The 13,412-nt window shown below is 43.1% G+C and overlaps 1 protein-coding gene across 1 annotated transcript in view; it reads right to left on the reverse strand.

Annotated features, from left to right (window-relative positions):
• The window catches only part of LOC135525178 (zinc transporter ZIP11-like), a 147,377-nt gene that overhangs the window by 39,480 nt on the left and 94,485 nt on the right, over positions 1-13,412 (reverse strand). The window contains exon 4 of the mRNA XM_064952914.1: positions 11,591-11,770. Coding sequence (XP_064808986.1) covers positions 11,591-11,770 — 180 coding nt within the window. The remainder of the gene's footprint in view (positions 1-11,590; positions 11,771-13,412) is intronic.

Genomic DNA, 13,412 nt, shown 5'->3' on the forward strand with positions numbered 1-13,412 from the left:
TTTGAACTTGCAACCTTCTGGTTACTAGTCCAACGATCTAACCACTAGGCTACCCTGCCGCCCCAGGTGTTCCTCTTGACCAGATGGGGTAGGGCAGTGTGCAGTCCGATGGTGATTGCATCGTCTGTGGATCTATTTTGGCAGTATGCAAATTGAAGTAGGTCTAGGGTGTCAGGTAAGGTAGAGGTGATATGATCCCTAATTAGCTTGCCTTTCAAAGCATTTCATGATGACAGAATGAATTGCGATTCCACTTTGTCACTGAAACGTTTGCTTGTGTGATTGACTTACGGAGGGAATAACTACGCTGTTTGTATTCAACCAATTTCCCAGTCACCTTGCCATGGTTAAATGTGGTGGTTCATGCATTCACTTTTGTGCGAATGCTGACCATCTATCCACAGTTTCTGGTTTGGATAGGTCTTAATAATAGTCACAATGGGAACAACATCCACTATACACTTACTGATGAAGTCAGTCACCATTTCCGTGTATACTCATTGGCTACACGGAACAAATCCCAGTCTGCATGATCAAAACAATCTTTGATGCATGGTTTCTGATTGGGTCAGACCAGCATTGAATAGATCTTTGCACAGGTACTTCCTGTTGGAGTTTCTGACTATAGGAAGGGTGGAGCAAAATGGAGTTGTGATCTGATTTGCAGAAGGGAGGCAAGGGACTTTCAGGCATCCCGGAAGGGAGAGTGGTCAAGGTCTTTCCAGCGTGAGTACTACAGTCAATGTGTTGATAGAACTTTGGTGGCGTTTTCCTAAAATTTGATTGGTTAAAATCCCCAGCCTCAGGATATGTGGTTTCCAGTTTGCACAAAGTCCAATGTATTTCCTTGAGGGCCATCGTGCTATCGGCTTGAGGGTGAATACACACGGCTGTCACTATAACCTCAGATAACTGTCTTGGGAGGTAATATGTTCGGCATTTGATTGTGAGGTATCGCTTATTGTTTTATTTCACTGTAGAGCCCTCAGTCCAGCTCAACATGCCTTAGATAGCTCTTTTGTCCCACCCCCACACATGCATAGACCTCACCTGGCTTAACTGGTGCCTCCGGAGACGAAACATTGTCACTCAACGCCAATGTTTACCTCCACTGTACTCACATCCTACCATACCATTGTCTGTACGTTATGCCCTGAATCTATTCTACCACACGCAGAAATCTGCTCCTTTTACTCTCTGTTCCCAACGCACTAGACGACCAGTTCTTATAGCCTTTAGCCGTACCCTTAACCTACTTCTCCTCGGTTCCTCTGGTAATGTAGAGGTTAACCCAGGCTCTGTAGCCCCCAGTTCCGCTCCTATTCCTCAGGAGCTCTCATTTGTTGACTTCTGTAACCGTAAAAGCCTTGGTTTCTTGCATGTTAACATCAGAAGTCTCATCCCTAAGTTTGTTTTATTCACTACTTTAGCACAATCCACCAACCCTGATGTCCTAGCCGTCTGAGGGGGTGGAGTTGCAATCTACTGCAGAGATATTCTGCAGAGTTGTGCATTGCTATCCAGGTCTGTGCCCAAACAGTTCAAGCTTCTAGATTTAAAAATTCACCTTTCCAGAAATAAGTCTCTCACTGTTGTCGCTTGTTATAGACCCCCTCAGCCCCCAGCTGTGCCCTGGACACCATATGTGAATTAATTGCCCCCATTTATTTTCTGAGTTCATACTGTTAAATGACCTAAACTGGGATATGCTTAACACCCAGGCCTTCCTAAAAATCTAAGCTAGATGCCCTCAATGTCACACAAATCATCAAGGAACCTTTCAGGTAAACCCTAAATCCGTAAACACGGGCACCCTCATAGAAATCATCCTGACCAACCTATCCTCTTTAAATACACCTCAGCTGTCTTTAATCAGGATCTCAGCGATCACTGCCTCATTGCCTGCGTGTATACTTGGTCCGTGGCCAAACGATCACCCCTCATCACTGTCAAACGCTCCCTAAAACACATCAGAGAGCATGGCTTTTCTAATCGACCTGGCCCGGGTATCCTAGAAGGATATTGACCTCATTCCGTCAGTAGAGGATGCTTGGTTATTATTTAAAAGTGTCTTCCTCAACATCTTAAATAAGCATGCCCCATTCAAAAATTGTAGAATGAAGAACAGATATAGCCCCTGGTTCACTCCAGACTTGACTTCCCTTGACCAGCACAAACACATCCTGTGGTGTACTGCATTAGCATCGAATAGCCTCCACGATATGCAACTTTTCAGGGAAGTTAGGAACCAATATACACAGGCAGTTAGGAAAGCAAAGGCTAGCTTTTTCAAACAGAAATTTGCATCCTGTAGCACAAACTCCACAAAGTTCTGGGACACTGTAAAGACCATGGCGAATAAGAGTACCTCCTTCCTCCCAGCTGCCCACTGCACTGAGCCTAGGAAACACTGTCACCATCGATAAATCTACGGTAATCGAGAATTTCAATAAGCCTTTTTCTATGGCTAGTCATGAATTTATACATGGCTACCCCTACCCCGGTCAACAGCTCTGCACCCCCCACAGGAACTTGCCCAAGCCTCCCCCATTTCACCCAAATCCAGATAGCTGATGTTCTGAAAGTGCTGCAAAATCTGGACCACCACAAATCAGCTGGGCTAGACAATCTGGACCCCCTCTTTCTAAAATTATCCACCACAATGGTTGCAAACCCTAATAATAGCCTGTTCAACCTCCCTTTCGTATTGTCTGAGATCCCTAAAGATTGGAAAGCTGCCCCGGTCATCCCCCTCTTCAAAGGGGGAGACACTCTAGACCCAAACTTTTACAGACCTATATCTATCCTACCCTGCCATTCTGATAAGAGCATTTTGTTCTCCAGGTTCATAACCCAATTTAATTGTGATTACTCAGTCTGCTATATCAGGATTTGTAAGATACTGATAGAAATTAAACAGATGGAGGCCCAGCTAAATAGTCAAAAAGGTTTATTCACGGAACGTTCTGAAGTCAAGAATACAAATCAATTAATTTTTAGACTGACTTCTCAGGCCCACAAATACACACACACATAGGCACACACATACACACAAACATACGCACATACTGTCTGTCTCACTACCCAGCGGACAGAGATAGTGACCTTGTCCTTGAGACGTACTCCCAGTTCTCTCCCAAATCTCTAGTCAGGTCGGCACCAAGCTCAGACAGTCTGTGTTTATAATACCATAAGACATATTGTCTATACCCTAATTCCGACTAGGACTACACATTTATTGATTATGATTTTATACATTCTAATCAATTCCATACAATTATATGTTTCAGGGCAGAAAATTCTAATCATTCAATTAACAGACAATTCTCACCAATCACTTTCTAAAGTCTTCGAAAGTCAAGTTAACTAACAGATCACCGACCATTTTGAATCCCACCGTATCTTCTCCGCTGTGCAATCTGGTCTCCGAACGGGTCATGGGTGCACAACTCAGCCACGCTCAAGGTCCTAAACAATATCATAACCTCCATCCATAAAAGACAATACCTGTGCAGCCGTCTTCATCGACCTGGCCAAGGCTTTCGAATTAACATACTCAATCGCCTTGATTTCTCAAATGACTGCCTCGCCTGGTTCAACAACTACTTCTCAGATAGAGTTCAGAGTTCAAATTGGAGGGCCTGTTGTCCGGAACTCTGGGGGTACCACAGGGTTCAATTTTCGGGCCGACTCTTTCCTCCGTATATATCAACGATGTCGCTCTTGCTTCGGATGATTCTCTGATCCACCTCTACGCAGACGACACCATTCTGTATACATCTGGCCCTTCTTTGGACACTGTGTTAACAAACCTCCAAACAAGCTTCAATGCCATACAACACTCATTCTGTGGCCTCCAACTGCTCTTAAATGCTAGTAAAACTAAAATCATGCTCTTCAACCGATTTCTGCCTGCACCCGCCCGCCCGACTAACATCTCTACTCTGGACAGTTCTGACTTAGAATATGTGGACAACTACAAATACCTATGTGTGGTTAGACTGTAAACTTCCAGACTCACATTAAGCATCTCCAATCCAAACTGAAAACTAGAATCTGATTCCTATTTCGCAATAAAGCCTCCTTCACTCATGCTGCCAAACAAACCCTTGTAAAACTGACTATCCTACCGATCCTTGACTTCGGCGATGTCACTTGCAAAATAGCATCCAACACTCTACTCAGCAAATTGGATGTAGTCCATCACAGTGCCATCCAATTTGTCACTAAAGCCCCATATACTGCCCGCCAATGACTGGAATGAACTGCAAAAGTCACTGAAGCTGGAGACTTATATCTCCCTCACGAACAAATAAGCATCAGCTGTCAGAACAGATTTCCGTTCACTGCATCTGTACACAGCCCATCTGTAAATAGCCCACCCAACTACCTCATCCCCATAGTTATTTTTATGCTATTTTGTACCCCAGTATCTCAACTTGCACATCATCAACTGCACATCTATTACTCCAGTGTTAATGCTAAATTGTAATTACTTCGCCACTATGGCAATACGCCTTACCTCCCTAATCTTACTACATTTGCACATACTGTATATAGATTTGTCTATTGTGTTATTGACTGTACGTTTGTTTATTCCATGTGTAACTCTGTGTTGTTTGTGTCACACTGCTTTGCTTTATCTTGGCCAGTGTAATGATCTTTGTCTTCATCGGATGAGAAGTAGGAAGGATCGGACCAAAACGCAGCGTGTCCGTGATATTTATTATAACAGAACACGAAAATACAAAATAACCAAGTGAATGTAAGAAATGAAAATCGAAACAGCCCTGAAAGGTGAAACCACAATACAGGAAACAACTACCCACAAACATCAGGTGGGAAAAGGCTACCTAAGTGTGGTTCTCAATCAGAGACAACGATAGACAGCTACCGCTGATTGGGAACCATACCAAGGCCAAACACATAGAATGCCCACCCCAACTCACACCCCAACCAAACCAAAATAGAGACGGAAAAAAGGAACTAAGGTCAGCGCATGACAGCCAGGTCGCAGTTGTAAATGAGAACTTGTTCTCAACTGGCCTACCTGGTTAAATAAAGGTGAAATAAAATGTTTATAATAATAATAATAATCTAGGTCGGATGAACAAAGGGACTTGAGTATCTGTACGTTATCACAATCACACTGTCATGAAACATACACCACCTTCTTTCTTCTGCCTGTAGAGATCTTTATTCCCGTCAGTGTGATGTACTGAGAACCCTGTGGTTTAGATCTTATCTGTCGGAAAGATATCAGTTTGTCTCTGTGAATGGTTTGTCCTCTGACAAATCAACTGTAAATGTCGGTGTTCCTCAAGGTTCCGTTTTAGGATCACTATAGTTTTCACTATATCTTTTACCTCTTGGGGATGTCATTCGAAAACATAATGTTAACTTTCACTGCTATGCGGATGACACACAGCTGTACATTTCAATGAAACATGGTGAAGCACCAAAATTGCCCTCGCTAGAAGCCTGTGTTTCAGACATAAGGAGGTGGATGGCTGCAAACTTTCTACTTTTAAACTCGGACAAAACAGAGATCTTGTTCTAGGTCCCAAGAAACAAAGAGATCTTCTGTTGAATCTGACCATTAATCTTAATGGTTGTACAGTCGTCTCAAATAAAACTGTGAAGGACCTCTGCGTTACTCTGGACCCTGATCTCTCTTTTGACGAACATATCAAAACAGCTATTTTCCATCTATGTAACATTGCAAAATTCAGAAACTTTCTGTCCAACAATGATGCAGAAAACTGAATCCATGCTTTTGTTACTTCTAGGTTAGACTACTGCAATGCTCTACTTTCCGGCTACCCGGAAAAAGCACTAAATAAACTTTGGTTAGTGTTAAATACGGCTGCTAGAATCCTGACAAGAACCAAAAATGTGATCATATTACTCCAGTGCTAGCCTCCCTACACTGGCTTCCTGTCAAGGCAAGGGCTGATTTCAAGGTTTTACTGCGAACCTACAAAGCATTACATGTGCTTGCTCCTACCTATCTCTCTGATTTGGTCCTGCCGTACATACCTACACGTACGCTACGGTCACAAGATGCAGGCCTCCTAATTGTCCCTAGAATTTCTAAGCAAACAGCTGGAGGCAGGGCTTTCTCCTATAGAGCTCCGTTTTATGGAATGGTCTGCCTACCCATGTGAGAGACGCAAACTCGGTCTCAACCTTTAAGTCTTTACTGAAGACTCATCTCTTCAGTGGGTCATATGATTGAGTGTAGTCTGGCCCAAGAGTGTGAAGGTGTACGGAAAGGCTCTGGAGCAACGAACCGCCCTTGCTGTCTCTGCCTGGCCGGTTCCCCTCTTTCCACTGGGATTCTCTGCCTCTAACCCTATTACAGGGGCTGAGTCACTGGCTTACTGGTGCTCTTTCATGCCGTCCCTAGGAGGGGTGCGTCACTTGAGTGGGTTGAGTCACTGACGTGATCTGGAAATCCCTGTCCTAGGTCAGTTGGGATCACCACTTCATTTTAAGAATGTGAAATGTCAGAATAATAGTAGAGGGAATTGTTTATTTCAGCTTTTATTTATTTCATCACATTCACAGTGGGTCAGAAGTTTACATACATTCAATTAGTATTTGGTAGCCTTGCCTTTAAATTGTTTAACATGGGTCAAACATTTCGGGTCTGCCTTCTGAGGATTAGGATTGAGGTCAGGGATTTGTGATGACCACTCCAATACCTTGACTTTGTTGTCCTTAAGCCATTTTGCCAGAACTTTGGAAGTATGCTTGGAGTCATTGTCCATTTGGAAGACCCATTTGAGACCAAGCTTTAACTTCCTGACTAATGTCTTGAGATGTTGCTTCAATATATCCACAAAAAAAAATTGTGAAGTGCACCAGTCCCTCCTCCAGCAATGCACCCCCACAACATGATGCTGCCACCTCCATGTTTCACGGTTGGGATGGTGTTCTTCGGCTTGCAAGCCTCCCCCTTTTTCCTCCAAACATAACGATGGTCATTATGGCCAAACAGTTCTATTTTGTTTCATCAGACCAGAGGACATTTCTCCAGATAGTATGATCTTTGTCCCCATGAGCAGTTGCAAACCGTAGTTCGGCTATTTTATGGCGGTTTTGGAGCAGTGGCTTCTTCCTTGCTGAGCGCCCTTTCAGGTTATGTCGATATAGGACTTGTGTGGATGTAGATACTTTTGTACCTGTTTCCTCCAGCATCATCACAAGGTCCTTTTCTGTTGTTCTGGGATTGATTTGCACTTTTGGCACCAAAGTACGTCCATCTCTAGGAGACGGACGTGTCTCCTTCCTGAGCGGTATGGCGGCTGCGTGGTCCCATGGTGTTTATACTTGTGTACTATTGTTTGTACAGATGGATGTGGTACCTTCAGGCATTTGGAAATTGCTCCGAAGGATGAACCAGACTTATGGAGGTCTACAATTTTTTTCTGAGGTCTTGGATGATTTCTTTAGATTTTCCCATGTCAAGCAAAGAGGCACTGAGTTTGAAGGTAGGATTTGAAATACATACACAGGTACACCTCCAATTGACTCAAATGATGTCAATTAGCCTATCAAAAGCTTCTAAAGCCCTTACATAATTTTATGGAATTTCCAAGCTGTTTAAAGGCACAGTCAATTTAGTGTATGTAACCTTCTGACCCACTGGAATTGTGATACAGTGAATTACAAGTGAAATAATCTGTAAACAATTGTTGGAAAAATGACTTGTGTCATGCACAAAGTAGATGTCCTAACCGACTTGCCACAACTATAGTTTGTTAACAAGACATTTGTTAAGTGCTTGAAAAATAGGTTTTAATGGCTCCAACCTAAGTGTATGTAAACTTCTGACTTCAACTGTATGTGCATGGTCAGGCACAGATGCACTCACACCCATACACACATGCACATCTATGCTCAAGCAGACACACACACACACACACAGTCAGCATGGAAAACAAGAGGTGTAGAGGAACACGAGAGAGAATGCTCAGGGAAACAACTAAGGGAAGAAAAACAATTTAGATCCAATATAAATGACCTTCCAAACAATCTGTATCGAAGTATGTCCCTTTCAGTGTCAAGCACAGAGTAAACATGGAATCATTGCTTGGCGATAAAAAAGAAGAAGAGACTATACACCTCAAAGGGCTAAATGCCAAAAGCTTTTATAAACATGAGTGCAGATTAAGCTGAGCAATGAGGCTTTAAAGAAAAGGCCACAGGCCCAGAGGACAAGCCTACAGCCAACCACGGTTGAGCATCGCCAGAAGGGGGGCTTTGTTTGGTCCACTGAGCCTGGGGCAGAGCCTGGAGCTGGGCCATTGGACCAGAACAAGCTCATATGTACTCATCCTCTCATCCTCTATCTGTGTTGTCCCCTCCATTTTGCTCTCTCACTTCCTTCACCTGGGGGGCTAGGGGTTGTTTGTGTATACTGTATGGGTGTATGCGTGTGTGTGCCTGCGTCCGTGCGTGTGTGTGTGGGATCCGTGTCCCCAACCGCTAGTGACCTCTCAGGGGGACTGTAATTCAGCTGTCAATCGCACAGTCAAATGTTTTGCACGCCTTGTTGGTTAAGCCAGAGAAAAGGCTTGGTAGTGCTCTGTGGCTTGCCAAGCTTCTATCATGTAAATGTGACACACACACAGTCAATTCTCAGGGGAGGATAGGGACAGTCAGAGACAGCAGCATGGCTTGGAGGGCTCAATGTGGGGAAGCTTAACAGTGGACTGGTGAATGGCTCAGTGGGCTGACTACTGGCAACTAATAAGCCTAGGGAGATTTCTGTGTTGTGGTTCAGATCAGTCCAGTCCACACCAGCCGAGATCAGGAAACATTATACAATGAACAGTCGTGTGCGTGTGTGTGTGTGTGTGTGTGTGTGTGTGTGTGTGTGTGTGTGTGTGTGTGTGTGTGTGTGTGTGTGTGTGTGTGTGTGTGTGTGTGTATCCATCCATCCATCTCCACAATTATGTCTATTGGGAAATGTAAATATTGATGATCTATATCAGAGGAAGTTTTGTCGTCTAGGTCTAATGGCCATTTATGTAGAATTTGTTGGTTGTTGAAGTGACTGGTAGCAGGTATACATAACTACTTATGGTAATATACTAATGGTAATATATACATTTAAACACAAGTAATAGTGACCAGTAGCAGGATAGATACTGTACATACTAATGCTAATGGAAGTGAATAATCAATGAACAGCGGCGTAATGGTAGTAATACATCTAGTCAATAATCATTTATGACCAGAGAAGCATGATGATGGCTCTGGGAGAGAAGACTGGGGTCCAGTAGTATATTTGTATGCATTCTAATGCCATCACGCTAATCCTCAGTAAGTTAAATTATGCCTTTGAGTGCTCCCATACATGTCAGCTTTGAGCTGTTGATTGATTACATTTTCCCTGTCCCTGATCCAACACGATTACCAGACACACACACACACACAGTCTTGTATAACTGACCTTGTGGGGACACTCAATTCAGTCCCATTCAAAATCCTATTTTCCCGAAACCCAACCTTAACCCTAAAGCTAACCCTATCTCCTAACCTAAAACTAACCCTAGCTCCTAACCCTAACACTAATTCTAACCTTAACCCTAAACCCCCTAGAAATTGCATTTGACCATGTGTGGAAGAACAAAAGGTTGCGAGTTGGTCAAATGTTTTGTTTGTTTACTATTCTTGTGGGGACTTCAGTTGAAGTCAGAAGTTTATATACACCTTAGCCAAATACATTTGAACTCAGTTTTTCACAATTCCTGACACTTAATCCTAGTAAAAACTCCCTGTCTTAGGTCAGTTCGGATCACCACTTCCAGACTCCGACAAAATTCAAACTAAATTGACGCCTTGTAGCATGCAGGGCCTTGTCATGACAACATTGAGATATACCAGGCTAATGGTGTGTAATAATGTGTCTGTATGTGTATTGTAATTGTCAATACGTTCTGTTTCAAATGACTACATTTCACCAGCTCTGATATCCCGCCCCCCCCCCAATAAAAACTGCACTGAATTGACGCCTTGTAACATGGCCTTGTCATGCTAACATTAAGATATACCAGGTAAATTATGTGTCTGTCTAGTCTATAACGCATTGTTGCTATGCGTGCTGATTCAGATTACTGTATTTCACCAGCCATGATATCACAGGCGGTGCATGACACCAATTCATATGGATGTGCGTTCATCCACACATCCTGGAAAACACTGGCGTTAAAACACTGCCGTGAAATTCCCCCTAGGTACAGATCTAGCTTCCCTTCCCCCAACCATAACCTTAACCATTAGCGTTGAAAATGTAAAACTGACCCAAGATCAGCGTGTAGGGGCAACTTCACTCGACACTGTCATTAAACTATGCACATCTGTTCACGTGGAGTTAAGCTCGACTGCCTGTGAACACAGGAATCAATTAAACTTCTCACTCTGACTTTTTCCTCCAATTAAAAGGACCACACCTTGGGGCGAGGCCATCGATTAGGTAACTATGTTTGTACATTGAATTAATGGACCGTTTTTGTTTTTGTTTATTCTCATCCATATTTCACTAACACATGTGGAGTGACACAGGGATGCTCCTGCATTCTAAGCCTGTCCCACTCTTATGACCACGGATCACACTCTCCCCCCTGAAACCTCTGAAAAACATTTCTATTGCTTCTTCCAGTTGGTGCAGGTTTAAGCTCATTTCGGTAAAAACACATATAGGAGCAGACTTGCCTCGACAAGCAGGGGATGCCTAGCGGTAAGTGTATAGCCCCTTCAGGAAAGCACAACTCATCCTCATCAATACTCCATCATCAGTCAGACGAGTAGGGTTGGGCGGTATGCAGATGTTCACATCATCATTACCGTCCTTCTCTCATCCCGGGATCTCGGTTTCATTACCGTTTTAGTACACAAGGCGGTGTTATAAACACAAAAAGCCCATTGGCCTCCTTATTAATTCAGCCACTTACTTACCTGACTAGCAAGTTAAACCAAATGCACAGCTGGACTCAACAGCTCCCGCTTTCTCCCGTTGTGCTTTTTTAAAAACAAACACGTGACTGGGTCAACAGTTCTGCGGAACTACTGTAAGCCTCATAATGTAAGATAACGTAGTGCACAAGTTGACTGCAGGTATTAACTTAAAAAGTATCTACAAATATTCAAAATGTTTGAAAAACCTCAAAGACATTGTTTTGATTATATCGGAAAAACCATCCCGTAGCTTATTCCAAATACACGGGTATTCGGTATATACAGTATACCGCCCAAGCCTACCAACTAGAGGAGGAAGCTAGAGCAAATGGTGTGTTGGCTCTTCAAAATCACCACTACAGATATATCTTTAGCTATACTAAAATGACCCCTACCCACTACTCCCTCTGAGAGGATTGCTGAGGTGGAGCTTCAGCAATATGGGGAAAATTCCACAGCCTGTTACCATATTACTGTGCCTTAAGAACCTAACCTATCCAATTCAGATGTCGATGAAAAGACTAGGGAAATATAATAGGGGCTAGGATCTAGAAGTTAGGGTGCAGGGGTTGGTTTGGGACTGAGCAACACAGACTGGGCTATGGTGGGTTTGTCTTCTCACCTGGGATGTTGATGGTGATGGCCAGGATCAGGAGGACGATGCGCCTCCAGCTGCTTCCTGTTTGCCCTGCCCCATCCTGTTGCCGACTGCCCACTTCCTGTCCCTCGGAGTCTGAAGAGCCAGCATCGGCGTAGGGGCCTTTCCTCCTTTGGTACACGTCTCCTCCGTTCTCAAGCTTATCTGTAAGGAAGAGAAGACCACATTCAGACAACATTCCTACAACACACTGCGCTTGCCAATCAAGCAATCTTTCAGATTAGAATACGATTAAGCAATGTTAGAAGACGATTAAGCAATGGTAACCATTATTTCCGCAAATGGCATCTAATGAAAAGTCCAAGTGACACAGAGATCTGATGAGAAGCTGATGATTATGGTCATCATCACTTGCATTACTTTTTCAGTGTAAAGGCATGAGCACAATTCCATTGTTTAGCTAACTGTAACAATTTTCAAACAGCATGAATTTAATGTCATGAAATCTCAGTTAATTAACTAAAACAATTGCATTGCGGCAATTGTCTGCTTGAATCAGCATGAACAATACACAAAGAGAACGGCACTGGAAATGATCAAATGACTGCAAATGATTGTTCAAGTCTTCTACACAAGAATAATGAGTGCGTCAATGCCATTAGCAAGAACAAATTGAACAATCTACTTTAAATTCAGAGAGTAAAGTGACTGGACACGACTAAATGATGACAATACAACTATTCATGCTGGTACATATGAAGAAGTGTATTGCTGTAGTTATTTTGGTTGTTTAATTTTTGTCTTTGCTTCAATAACAAATCTCACCAGATAGGGTCTGCTGTATGGTCGGGATATCTCCCTAAGGGTTATCCATCTAACTCCCTGACCCTTTGACTCTGCAGTGAGGTCGCCAGTTATGATAAGGGACTTTAAGCCAATTTGCAAAATGGTTTCAACAGTGTGTTGGTATACTCTTTGATGTTTGTTTTAAACATTTTGTATTAAGAAAAGTGTGAATGTAATAATTTGTCATACGGGGAAAAGTTTGGATTTCCTGAATCAGAAATGCCTTAAACTGTTGTTTTGGTCTGTCCTCTCTCGAAGTTATGGCGATAGTGACTACAGATGCTATCTCGATGCATGGAAGGGATAATTCAACCGAGAACAGTGTGAGCCTCACCTCCTCTAACCAGCTGAGGTAATGGCGACGATGGCGTTCATTACAGCCCTGTCCTTCAACACTTCTACCTGAAGCTGAGTGTGGCATGTCCTGAAACCGTCCACGTGAAGTGAGCATGGAGAGAGACCACGCCCAAACTCCTCTCATGCTGCTGATGCACTGGTCGGAAAATGGACAAGACAGAATGGACTGTACGGAATGGTGGTGGAAGCTCAGGTGAGAGATGAATTTGCTTTGGAAAATCAGATTATTCCCCAGATATTGAAATCGGGACATTATCAAAGGCATCCGCTTTGACAGGCATGAGTTACATGTGTGCCATTGTGAGGATGAACGGTAATGCTATCTGAAGAAGAAAATGAAGAGACGCCAGAAGAATGAGTGCCCGGAAGGAAGCAAGGATAAAAAAAGCGAGGATAAAAGTTCATCAACTTTCAAAGCAGAATTACTTTCCTGTTATTCCTCAACTGTAGTGTATGATACATCATTTTCTAGCTCTGAGTTTCTACTTTTATCCAATGTAAAAATAAAAATAAACACCATTTCACATTTTGCTACAGAAGACCGAATCGAGCCGGTCGGTCACATGTAGAGGCGACTATGGAAGTCAAGTAGAACGTCACGCATACCCAGATCATGGTGGGTGTAACGACGTTCTTCGTTTGT

Source organism: Oncorhynchus masou, chromosome 31, assembly GCF_036934945.1.
Source record: "Oncorhynchus masou masou isolate Uvic2021 chromosome 31, UVic_Omas_1.1, whole genome shotgun sequence".
Classification (NCBI taxonomy): domain Eukaryota; kingdom Metazoa; phylum Chordata; class Actinopteri; order Salmoniformes; family Salmonidae; genus Oncorhynchus; species Oncorhynchus masou.